At 44.3% G+C, this 13182-nt stretch overlaps 1 protein-coding gene across 19 annotated transcripts in view; it reads left to right on the top strand.

Annotated features, from left to right (window-relative positions):
* The window catches only part of LOC114647337 (serine/threonine-protein kinase BRSK2), a 1001270-nt gene that overhangs the window by 888700 nt on the left and 99388 nt on the right, over positions 1–13182 (top strand). For all 19 annotated transcript variants that reach the window (XM_051923430.1, XM_051923431.1, XM_051923428.1 and 16 more), the window contains one exon: positions 7725–7773. In XM_051923430.1, coding sequence (XP_051779390.1) covers positions 7725–7773 — 49 coding nt within the window. The remainder of the gene's footprint in view (positions 1–7724; positions 7774–13182) is intronic.

Below are 13182 nucleotides of genomic sequence, written 5' to 3'. Positions count from 1 at the left end.
CGTTCCAGAGCCACCCGCGAAATAAGAAAATCCGTGAAGTAGAAACCATATGTTTATATGGTTATTTTTATATTGTCATGCTTGGGTCACAGATTTGCGCAGAAACACAGGAGGTTGTAGAGAGACAGGAACGTTATTCAAACACTGCAAACAAACATTTGTCTCTTTTTCAAAAGTTTAAACTGTGCTCCATGACAAGACAGAGATGACAGTTCCGTCTCACAATTAAAAGAATGCAAACATATCTTCCTCTTCAAAGGAGCAAACAAATCAATAGAGCTGTTTAGCTTTTAAGTATGCGAAGCACCGCGGCACAAAGCTGTTGAAGGCGGCAGCTCACACCCCCTCCGTCAGGAGAAGAGAGAGAGAGAGAGAGTTAGAGAGAGATAGAGAGAGAGACAGATAAAAAAATCAATACGTGCCCTTCGAACTTTTAAGTATGTGAAGCACCGTGCAGCATGTCACTTCACGAAGCAGCTGCACAGAAGGTAGCCAACGTGAAGATAATCTTTCAGCATTTTTAGACGAGCGTCCGTATCGTCTAGGTATGCGAACAGCCCCCCCGCTCAATCCCCCTACGTCAGCGCAAGAGAGAGAGAGAGAGAAAAGTAAGCTGGGTAGCTTCTCAGCCATCTGCCAATAGCGTCCCTTGTATGAAATCAACTGGGCAAACCAACTGAGGAAGCATGTACCAGAAATTAAAAGACCCATTGTCCGCAGAAATACGCGAACCAGCAAAAAATCCGCGATATATATTTAAATATGCTTACATATAAAATCCGCGATAGAGTGAAGCCGCGAAAGGCGAAGCGCAATATAGCGAGGGATCACTGTATATAAAAACTGTGAATGCTCGTCCCTCCAGTTGTGACCTGCTGCATTTATAGTTGGCGTTTGCTGCTTTACAGCATCTCTACACCAGTGGGTCCCAAACTCGATCCTGGGTACCCACTGTGGCTGCAAGTTTTTGTTCCAACTAACCTCCATTTTTCATTGGACTCTTAGCCTAATTAAGTAAGTCATTTTTTCCCAGTTCCTGTGTTTTGGAGTGCATGTAGAAATTACAAACTAAATTTGTTAGATTTTTATTAAAATGTTGTATGTTGAATATGTTCGGGCTTTTTTAAGTCGTTAACAGTATTTTCAACCTAATTTTCATTCTGCTTTTCCAGGTGTTCTGGTTATTTCATTGACTATTTACTAATTAGAGGGTCCGACACTGAAGTCGTCGCTGCTTTCATCATCCTGGGTGTCTGCTGTGCTGGTAGTTAATTGTCACTATTAGGGTTAAATGAAAGGAGCAAACTACACAGGAAAAGGGGAAAATGATAGGAAAACCATAAAATTGAATTAAGCATTTAGAGCTTTAGAAAAAAAAATCGAAATATTTCTAAATGTCTTATGAATGTAAAAAAAATACTGTTATGTTTTTCTGAGTGAAGAATAAGAGAAGAATAAAATAATACCAACCTAATTAAATTAGATCAGTTGTTATCGATTATTATCACTGATTGAGAATCTAGTTGGAACAAAAACCTGCAGCCACAGGGGGTCCACAGGACCGAGTTTGGAAACCACTGATCTACACGATGTGTACTTCTGCTCATGAACCTCCTCAGTACTTTCCACTGTTCATATCAGCTTGTCATCAACTGCATAATAACTAGGTACTGTAGTTGCAACCTTGCATGCAAAAATAAATCATTCAGCAACTCCTGTGTTTCTTTCACATCTGAAAACTTCCCAAAAAAAATAACCCAAACTGGTTAGTAGTACCTCTAAATAAACTCTCTCTCACTCTTTCTCTCGTAACAATAACCTTTTCGAATGCAGTTTGACACAGGACATCACTGGCATCTCTTCAGTCAAGTCTTCAGTCCGTGACTCCTGCTCAGTACCGCTTACAATTTTTCCAACATGGTCTTTTGCAAAATTCACCAATGGCAAACAGCTGGGTGAGGCATGTGATTAAGAGGGTTCAAACTGGTTAAGTGACCCAGATTTGGCTTTGTTTTATATCATTTAGTAACTTTATTTATATCCTACTACAAAGTCAGTTGGTTACACCTGGTTAGGACAAATATCAAAGTGTTATTGAAATAAGGACTCCTTGGAAAGCTAGTTGTATGAAATAAGGCCTAGTCAATGTGGGGTGAATATTCACCAGCGCCTTTTACTCAATGGCCATCATTCAACATCATCAATTGCAGCAAATAAGTACTTTTCCCTTTATATACAGTTCATCCGGAAAGTATTCACAGCGCTTCATCACTTTGTCCACATTTTGTTATGTTACAGCCTTATTCCAAAATGGATTAAATTAATTTTTTTCCTCAGAATTCTACACACAACACCCCATAATGACAACGTGAAAAAAGTTTACTTGAGATTTTTGCAAATTTATTAAAAATAAAAAAATTCATAAAGCACATGTGCATAAGTATTCACTGCCTTTGCCGTGAAGCTCAAAATTGAGTTCAGGTACATCCTGTTTCCCCTGATCATCCTTGAGATGTTTCTGCAGCTTCATTGGAGTCCACCTGTGGTAAATTCAGTTGACTGGACATGATTTGGAAAGGCACACAGCTGTCTATATAAGGTCCCACAGTTGACAGTTCATGTCAGAGCACAAACCAAGAATGAAGTCAAAGGAATTGTCTGTAGACGTCAGAGACAGGATTGTCTCGAGGCACAAATCTGGGGAAGGTTACAGAAAAATGTCTGCTGCTTTGAAGGTCCAATGAGCACAGTGGCCTCCATCATCCGTAAGTGGAAGAAGTTCGAAACCACCAGGACTCTTCCTAGAGCTGGCCGGCCATCTAAACTGAGCGATCGGGGGAGAAGGGCCTTAGTCAGGGAGGTGACCAAGAAGCAGATGGTCGCTCTGTCAGAGCTCCAGAGGTCCTCTGTGGAGAGAGGAGAACCTTCCAGAAGGACAACCATCTCTGCAGCAATCCACCAATCAGGCCTGTATGGTAGAGTGGCCAGACGGAAGCCACTCCTTAGTAAAAGGAACATGGCAGCCTGCCTGGAGTTTGCCAAAAGGCACCTGAAGGACTCTCAGACCATGAGAAAGAAAATTCTCTGGTCTGATGAGACAAAGATTGAACTCTTTGGTGTGAATGCCAGGCGTCACATTTGGAGGAAACCTGGCACCACTCATCACCAGGCCAATACCATCCCTACAGTGAAGCATGGTGGTGGCAGCATCATGCTGTGGGGATGTTTGTCAGCAGCAGGGACTGGGAGACTAGTCAGGATAAAGGGAAAGATGACTGCAGCAATGTACAGAGACATCCTGGATGAAAACCTGCTCCAGAGCGCTCTTGACCTCAGACTGGGGTGACAGTTCATCTTTCAGCAGGACAACGACCCTAAGCACACAGCCAAGATATCAAAGGAGTGGCTTCAGGACAACTCTGTGAATGTCCTTGAGTGGCCCAGCCAGAGCCCAGATTTGAATCCGATTGAACATCTCTGGAGAGATCTTAAAATGGCTGTGCACCGACGCTTCCCATCCAACCTGATGGAGCTTGAGAGGTGCTGCAAAGAGGAATGGGTGAAACTGGCCAAGGATAGGTGTGCCAAGCTTGTGGCATCATATTCAAAAAGACTTGAGGCTGGAATTGCTGCCAAAGGTGCATCGACAAAGTATTGAGCAAAGGCTGTGAATACTTATGGACATGGGATTTCTCCATTTTTATATTTTTAATAAATTTGCAAAAACCTCAAACTTTTTTCACGTTGTCATTATGGGGTGTTGTGTGTAGAATTCTGAGGAAAAAAATGAATTTAATCCATTTTGGAATAAGGTTGTAACATAACAAAATGTGGAAAAAGTGATGAAGCGCTGTGAATACTTTCCGGATGCACTGTATTCTTCCCCTATCACAGATTCTTAACTCTTTTAAGGATATATAGTATCATCTGTATGCAGATGATATGCAGCTTTATTTTTCATTTAAGCTTAACCAAATTAATACTTTGGTCACATTGGTTGTCTGTCCTACGATGGGCTGGTGCCCTGCCCGGGGTTTGTTTCCTGCCTTGTGCCCTGTGTTGGCTGGGATTGGCTCCAGCAGACCCCCGTGACCCTGTAGTTAGGATATAGCAGGTTGGATAATGGACGGATGGTTGTCTGTCTCAGGTTAATGACTGGCTCAGTAGTAATTACCTGCAATTGAATTCTGGAAAGACTGAGGTACTAATTGTTGCTCCTCCTGTTCTTCATTCTGTGATTAGCTTAAAATGATCTTCTGTCTCCCCTGTTATTAAGTCAAGTCTACGTAACCTTGGGGGTATTTCTGACCAGTCCCTGACACTTGAGGAATATGTAAGATCAGTCGGCCGCTCATGTTTCTTTCATTTAATAAGAAATCTTTCAAAACTAAGAAACGCCTGTTTCAAGATCAGAATTGGAGATGCTTGTTCATTCTGTTATTTCCTCACGGCTTGATCACTGTAATGCTCTCTTTACGGGTTTGAGCAAGTCCTCTCTCTCTCACGTCTTCAGTTAGTCCAAAATGCAGCTGCCAGGCTCCTACCTCGCGCTAGCCGGAGTGATCACCCCCTGTATCACTGTCTGGTTTGGAAATTGCACGGTCAGGGATTGCAAAGCCCTACAACAGATAGTGAAGACAGCCGAGAAGATCATCGGTGTCTCTCTTCCATCCATCATGGACATTTATACCACACGCTGCATCCTCAAAGCCACCAGCATTGTCAATGATCCAACACACCCTTCATATTCACTGTTTACACTCCTGCCATTGAGGAAAAAGGTACCGAAGCATTCGGGCCCTCACCACCAGAATGTGTAACAGTTTCTTCCCCGAAGCACTCCTGGACTGGACTGATGACTGATATATGTGTTCTGTTCTGCAGTGTTGCACATGTTTGCACATTTGACTCACATGCACCTTGTTATATATATATATATTTTTTTTTTGTTCTTTATTTCGCCTTATACAATTTCTTGTATTAGGAATTTGTTAGTTTTCGCATACCCCTTGGGGTCAGAGCGCAGGGTCAGCCATTGTACAGCGCCCCTGGAGCAATTACAGGTTAAGGGTCTTGCTCAAGGGCCCAGCAGAGTAGGATCTCCTTTGGCACTGACAGGGATTTGAACCGGCAACCTTCTGGACACCAGCACAGATCCTTAGCCTCAGAGCCACCACTCCACCCCAAATTATGTGTCTTTATGTTATGTGTCGTGGATTCTTCGTTGTCCTGTGTAGCACCATGGTCCTGGAGGAACGTTGTTTCGTTTCACTGTTTGCTGTACTACTGTATATGGATGAAATGACAATAAATCTTGAATTGAATCTTGAATCCCATTTTGCACTTACTGCACTGGGAGCCAGTTCATTTTAAAGTTTTGGTACTTACTTTCAGAGCTTTGCATGGATAAGCTCCAGAGTACCTAACCAGTCTGCTCCAATGCTATACAGCTTGTCGGACTCTTAGATCTGGGCAACAGGGCCTTCTCGTTGTCCCCCACACTTGGCTAAAACCTGTGGGGATTGTGCTTTTCAGTTTGTAGCACCAAGACTATGGAATAGCCTTCCTTGTGGTCTGCGCGTAGCTGAGTCTGTTGATTCTTTTTAAAAACAACTGAAAACATTTCTTTTTAAACAAGCTTTTAATCAGTGCTGAGTAGTTCCAGTCTGTTTATTTATTATTTTATTGGGTTTTGCCTGTGAAGGGCGCTATATAAATAAACTACTACTAAATAAGACCTCCTCTTCTATTAGATACCACTTGCAAAGGTTCACACAGCGGACACTATCACCTTACCAACAGCCCTCCACATCATTGTGTGCCACTGCTCATTCTTTAAAAAAAAAACCCTGTATTAGGGTTGTCACAGGTGGCTGGGGGTGGTACCCAGCCGGGACGCGCCGGAGGACCGGAGTAGGGCTTACACCTCCCCCAGACCACGTGGGGACGACCGTCCTGGTGGCTTTGGGGACCACGGGAACAGAGCTTAGAAGTTCAACCCTATAGGGGCCCGTGGTCACCGCCAGGGGCCGCCCAAATGCCTTTAGAGCCCTGGCCCTCAGCACTTCTGCCACACCCGGAAGTGCTGGGTAGAAGAAGACCAGGGACACCTGGAGTGTTTCTGGGTGTGCAGCCGGTACGAAGATTGTCGGGAGGCACCTGGAGCACATCCGGGTGGGTATAAAAGGGGCCGCCTCCCTCCATTCGACGGCTGGAGTCGGGTGTAAGAGGACAGAGCTCGGAGGAGAGGAGTGGAGGCGGACCAGAAGAGAAAGGCGTTGTGAAAGGGCCTGGACTTTTGGGGTGATTGGTGCTGCGGCACTGGGTTGGTGCGTGTGTCGTACTTGTAAAGGGTGTCCCAAAATTCACGCAAGAAGCAATTTTGATAGAGAACACAGGTTTTTAATTAAAAATTGTAAATTTTTAATTGATTCATAAAGTATACAGTATAGGGTTATGTATGGAATAGCATATCGGGTAACTGGCCTCCACGGCTTTGCTGGCACATACGCACTCTTTTGTCGAAATTTTCCATGACCGTTTTGCATAAATGTGGCTGAATTTTGTTGATACAGCGCTCAATTTCCTCCTTCAAGGCGTGGGTGGTCGTGTGCTTGATGGCATAAACCTTAGACTTCAAACAATCACTCCTGGATTTTCTGAACCCCAAATGCAACAATTTTTACGATTAACGAAGCCATCAAGATGAAAATGAGCCTCATCACTGAAGATGATTTTGTTTGAAAAATCGGCATTCACTCGTTGTTGTTCCAAAATCCATTCAACAAACTCTCTTCGCTGTGCGTGGTCAGTAGACTTCAGTTCTTGACTCAATTGAACTTTGTAAGCATGAAGATGCAAATCTTTCGTGAAAATACACTGTAGAGAGCTTCTGGAAATGTTTGATTCTTGACCACGGTGCCGAATTGATGTTCCTGGACTCTCAGCAACACTCTCACGAACTGCTTCGATGTTTTGTGTTGAACGACTTGTTGAAGGATGGCCAGAGTGTCTAAGATCACTAATTGATCCAGTCTCCCTGAATTTTTTAATTAATCTCTTCACAGTTGATGAAGTTAAATCACTATTTCGACCATATTTTGTACGAAAATTGCGAACTGTAGCTGCCAAACCTTCATTATTTTTAAAATATTGCTCAACAATGAAAATGCGTTGTTATTTCATGTAGCGCTCTATTTTTAATAACCCTGAACTGTGAGCTGTCATGCTGTTTTTTTTTTTTTTTGTTGGCAACACTTTACTGCACAAATGGCGCCAAATTCAAATCTTGCGTGAATTTTGGGACACCCTCTATCCATCCATCCATCCATTTTCCATCCCGCTGAATCCGAACACAGGGTCACGGGGGTCTGCTGGAGCCAATCCCAGCCAACACAGGGCACAATCCTGGGCAGGGTGCCAACCCACCGCAGGACACCCTCTATATAGTGTAAATAAACGTGTGTTGGGTGGCAAAATGATGTCTGCCTGTCTGTGTCCGGGCTGTTCCCCACAGGGTATATGGTGTCCTCTTCCAATTCATGTCAATATGCTAAATTAACTTTTAAGTAGAGCTTCAAAGAATAGAAAATGGACCATCCACTGGAGCTACTCAGATGGGTGACTCAGAAGAGTTTGTGCAGGTTATTTTGTGATTTGTTAGCCAATGGTAGCAATGGCATGTTCTGTTTTTCACTCTCAAACTCACTCTTTTTTTTATGCAGTACCTACACAAGAGGAGATGTCAAGCCTAACACCGGAGTCTTCCCCAGAGTAAGTCCTTCTTGATTAATTTTATTTTATAAACCTGTAGCCATTCAGTAAGGGGCTTCGCTTTTGCATGCTGACACAGACGTCCTCCATGCAGTGATACATCTGGGATGCCTTCACTTTCCTCCTTGCATGTTTACAATATGATCTAACTAGCCAACCCACGGCGTAGCATACGCCACATAATTATGTATTGATGGGTGAACACTTCCTGAAAGACACAGTTGTCCAAATGGGGTGGGTTTGAGGATACGACTGTAAGTGAATGCAAAGATGGAACTCTGGAGAGAGGGCGGGGAAGCAGGCCCGAGAGGTTTCGGGTCCTAACCGTCCAACGATGGGTCGGTACAACCGGTAATGATCCTTCCGCAGGTTCACCTACAGAACCCGTGTTAGGACATTCACATCCTCTAGATAGGCAAGTTCGATCGTCTGACGCCCATTCCGCCCCCGACATTCTAATCTGCCAATTTCTTAAGTCATCTCTTAGTCATCGTTCAGCACGCACTGCCTGCTCATGTGTCCGCCCCCAACTCCTCACCTGAATTGCTTTCGTCTGTGTACAGTCCACATGCACTTGTGAGTCACGTTGACTGTTCATTTTCCACACATCGCCTCAGTCGCATGAACCTGTGAGCCACGTTCAGGCCGGGTGAGATTTCCCGTGTTGAGTCAAATTAAGCCAAGGACTCCACACCTGGTGGTGCCCTTCCGTCAATTCCTTTCAGTTTCAGCTTTGCAACCATACTCCCCCCAGAACCCAAAGTCTTTGGTTACCCGGTTGGCTGCCCGGCGGGTCATGGGAATAACGCCGCCAGATCGCCAGTCGGCATCGTGTATGGTCGGAACTACGATGGTATGTGATCTTCTTCGAACCTCCGACTTTCGTTCTTGATTAATGAACACATTCTTGGCAAATGCTTTCGCTCTCGCGCCATGGTCAGCTGTTTAGTGAATTGTTGGCGGGCATGGCTGTCTTGCGTGCGTCTTGCTTGCCATGGACTTAGTGAATTATATATATAGACTGAAAGTGACACCAATATCTGTGTAGTATTCTTTTTTAAAGGAACTAAATTCAGTATGGGCTAAATGTTCTTTATGATAAGCTGAATGTGTAAGATGCCATATTAAAGGATAAGCTTGGTATTTTTCAAGTCAATTATATATTTACAAACATGTTATATACAGGTATGCATTTGTCATACGAAGTTGTGTTCTAAAGATCTATAACTTTTGAACACCTGGGGGGCTCTGCCCCCTGCTCGCTTCATTCTCCAACCCCCAGGCTGGCGCTACACGCTAGCCACTTCGCGGCTCTGCCACTCACATATGGGGAAGCGGATGTACAATTTAAACATGGGCCAGGTCCCATGCCCAGCTGGGATGCCCATGCTGCATATGTTCCGGGGGAGCAACCATGGGCAGCTCAATACCTCCCCCGGGATGCTTGGTGGCAGTCTCCCTGGCCGACGGTGATTCCCCAAACTCCCGCAGGGCTCCATGGGAGATGGAGTCCTTCACAGCATGGTTGGGAGCTGGGGTGGCCGCTAGGGGGTGCTGCCTGGATTCCACAGCCCGGCTGCACAAATCTTCAGCCCCACCCGGAAGTGCAATTGGGACCAGGAGGTCAAGCACCTGGAACACTTCCGGGTGGGCTATAAAAGGGGCCAACCACCACCACTCAGCGGCCAGAATTGGTGAGGAAGAGGACGAGGTTGCCTGGGAGAAGTGGTGGTGCCAGAGGAAGAGTGTTTGTTGGTCAGTGTTTAGTGCTTGGGACTGTGTTGTAGCTGGAGGGATTACGGGGAAGATGTGCCCTCCAGCTGAAGAAAAATAAAAGTCTTCATTTTATACGTGCCTTCCATGTCAAGTCTATGCCAGGTCGGGCACAATATAGCGCTTTTATTACAACAGATTGTTATTTTCATGGGAATTGTTACATATGCATAATAGACCTAGCTATTTCACATTACAGCGAATAATTAACCATAGTAAAGAAGAGTAAAACGTAATAAATTAAAAGAAATTTCTGTTTCATGTCGTGGTATACATTTTTGTCCTGTTTGGTTTTGAAATTAACACGCAAATACTTTTTAAACTTACACTTTTACTGTAAACCTTCAGTAAAAACACTATTTGGAATTAACTTTTCATCAATGTCGCATTGAATTTTGATTCTGTGTTTGGAGTTATATCATGACAACGCAACTGTGACGATGCAGGTTCTACTCCAGGCTCCCATGCAGCTTCTGGGAGCTCTTGAACCCGACACCGTCGGTAATGTTAACCGATGAGCTAGACAGTGAGGCACAACTAAGCAAGGGGATGGTGCAAAAAATGCAAAGTGCTTTAATTAAAACAAAACCAACAAAACAGTGTTCAAATAAATAGTGCAGTGCTTCAAGATTCCATAAATAAATAATTCATAAAAACGGGTGCAATAAGTGGAAATTAAAAATAAATAATCCTTTAAAACGAGGTTCAAATCAATGGGCTGGAAGCAGTCATTTTTTAAAAAGCCAGGTGCCTTCTCCATTCAACTAGCAGTTCCCCTGCTTCTCCCATACAGGCCCTGCAACAGGGGAGTCACCCTATCAGCAGGTGCAGCTGACCTTCCCTCTACGTTCTCCTGCTGGTCTGTTCGCCTTGATGATCCCTGGCTCTGGTAGGCTTAACCAGACCGTGACTTGGGCTCACCACTGACCAGGGTGCTTACTCTTGGGCTTTCACATCCCAAGTCCCGACTCCCACTGCCTTCTTGGCCTTACGCGGCGAGCCATCCTCTTTCCGGTCACTCCCGCTCTTCAGAAAATGCTCAGCGAGGACGACCACAATCGAGTGCTCCACGGGTGCCGGCCAAACACCCAGGCTTACTGCTCAGCTGCCCACGAGCCTGCACTCGCTCGTTCTTCTCTCTCTCTTGCACCAGCTTTCCTCTCCCTGCTTCCTGCCGCCTTCTTCTCTTGCAACCCCTGTTTCTTTCTTTTCTTCTCTCTTCTCCCTAGCCGCCTCGCGCTTCTATTTATCACGGGGACGTGGATCAGATGTGGCAATTAGCAGCTCCCGGGAACAATTACGGATGCAGATGGCTCCTCACCTGTGCACTTAAGTGAGGATTGCCCGCATCACAAATTCCCCTGGAACCGATCCACCACACTACCACAGCCCCTTTCTAAGCCGCAAAGGTGGCGATTATTTATTTAAAAAGTGGCCTTTTTGACGTGAGCTGTGGACCCACAACACCACAGCAACGTATAACTGCCCATGGGTGAATTTCGTTTCTTTCTATCCAATAAATAAACCGACTTTTTCGAATGTTTGTCCCTGTGATTTGTTAATTGTCATAGCAAAAGCTGTTCTACCAGGAAACTGTAAATGTTTTAATACGAATGGCATATCAAGATCTCAATTTGTTTGTCTTATGTTATCCGTGGAACATTACCTTTCTTGTCGCTTGTTAAAATTGTACATGTCAGAATTAGAATTATTCGACCAATTTTGAATACAACTAATCTTGTCCTATTGCATAGCCCATCATTCATACATAAATTACATTACGATACATCCTTCTTTCAACAGTAATTTGGCTGGTAGAAGATCGGACAGTGTTAACGGTTGTAGATATTCTACAGGATATTGTTATGCTTTCATCTTCCACACCATCACCACCAACTGTTTCAGCAGAGTCTATTGATACGCATTTATCCAATTTGCTGTGTAATCGATCGACAATTTTCGCATTAATTCATTTGACTTCATCGTTTCTCAGGGCTAGGATTGCCCATGTACTCCTTTCTTCTGTTGATATCCCTTCAGAATGAAATTCTTCAGTAAGATTTGGACATAATAAGTCTTCTTTTATTGGGAACTTAAAGTGAGGAAAACATTTATAAGAGCTGAGAGCACAGGAACTCTGAGAATGAGGTGAGGTGATTGACTCTGAGGTGAGAGGACCGTGAGTATGGGCCATTACCCGTAAATGGCTCAGAGGAGGGCGGAACTTGAAAAAAATCTCTTGGCAGTAGTCTCGTCTCGTCTCAAGATTTTCTTCTATAATAGAGAGATACATAGCCTGTCTTCTGATTTATAACAGAAGCAATGGGATACAGGTCACCACCGGAAAACAACAGCCTATAAACTTACTGAATATGTCCACTTTGAAGGGTCAAATGTTTTAAGACAAGAAAACATACCTTCCATGTTTCAGACACCAGCTTGTGACAACAAAAGGGATCTGGAAATAATCATTTGGTTATATATTCCAGGTGCTATTTTTCTTGAGGTAAGGATGCATTTTCTATTTGCTTGTTTAATAGCAGTGACCATCATGAGAGGAGTTATCACATAAATGCCATTGTAAATCAACATGGTACCAGCACATGGCAGGAACAATTTAGTGTGATTTTGTCTTTCGAGACAAAACCACTCTGACGACACATTAAAATAGCTCTGACCCATCAAAGTATTGACTCTAAGAGACTTCTGAAGGTGTCCTGTGGTGTATTGCACCAAGATGTTAGCACCAGAGCCTTTAATTCCTGTAAGTTCCAAGGTGGGGCCTTCTTGGATCAGACTTGGTTTTCCTGAACATCCTACAGATGCTCGATCAAGTTGAGATATGGGGAATTTGGAGGCTAAGCTTTTAAGGTTACACATTGATTGTTCTCTTAACATCTTGGTTCTTGTGATACACAACACTTTATGCAGCATGATTGCAGGGAGGGATGATGTAAAAAAGTTAAAAGTTTGCTGACGACACTGCTATCGTGGGCTGCATCAGGAGTGGGCAGGAGGAGGAGTATAGAAACCTCATCAAGGACTTTGTTAAATGGTGCGACTTAAACCACCTACAACTGAACACCAGCAAAATCAAGGAACTGGTGGTGGATTTTAGGAGACCCAGGCCCCTCATGGACCCCGTGATCATCAGAGGTGACTGTGTGCAGAGGGTGCAGACCTATAAATACCTAGGAGTGCAGCTGGACGATAAATTAGACTGGACTGCCAATACTGATTCTTTGTGCAAGAAAGGACAGAGCTGCCTGTACTTCCTTAGAAGACTGGCATCCTTCAACATCTGCAGTAAGATGCTGCAGATGTTCTATCAGATGGTTGTGGCGAGTGCCCTCTTCTACGCAGTGGTGTGCTGGGGAGGCAGCATTAAGAAGAAGGATGCCTCACGCCTGGACAAACTGGTGAGGAAGGCAGGCTCTATTGTTGGCATAGAGCTGGACGGTCTGACATCCGTAGCAGAGCAACGGGCACTCAGCAGGCTCCTATCAATTATGGAGAATCCACTGCATCCACTAAACAGTGTCATCTCCAAACAGAGGAGCAGTTTCAGCGACAGACTGCTGTCACTGTCCTGCTCCACTGACAGACTGAGAAGATCATTCCTCCCCCAAACTATGC

Source organism: Erpetoichthys calabaricus, chromosome 2 (genome assembly GCF_900747795.2).
Source record: "Erpetoichthys calabaricus chromosome 2, fErpCal1.3, whole genome shotgun sequence".
Classification (NCBI taxonomy): Eukaryota; Metazoa; Chordata; class Cladistia; order Polypteriformes; family Polypteridae; genus Erpetoichthys; species Erpetoichthys calabaricus.
This window is presented reverse-complemented; position numbering and strand designations above follow the sequence as displayed.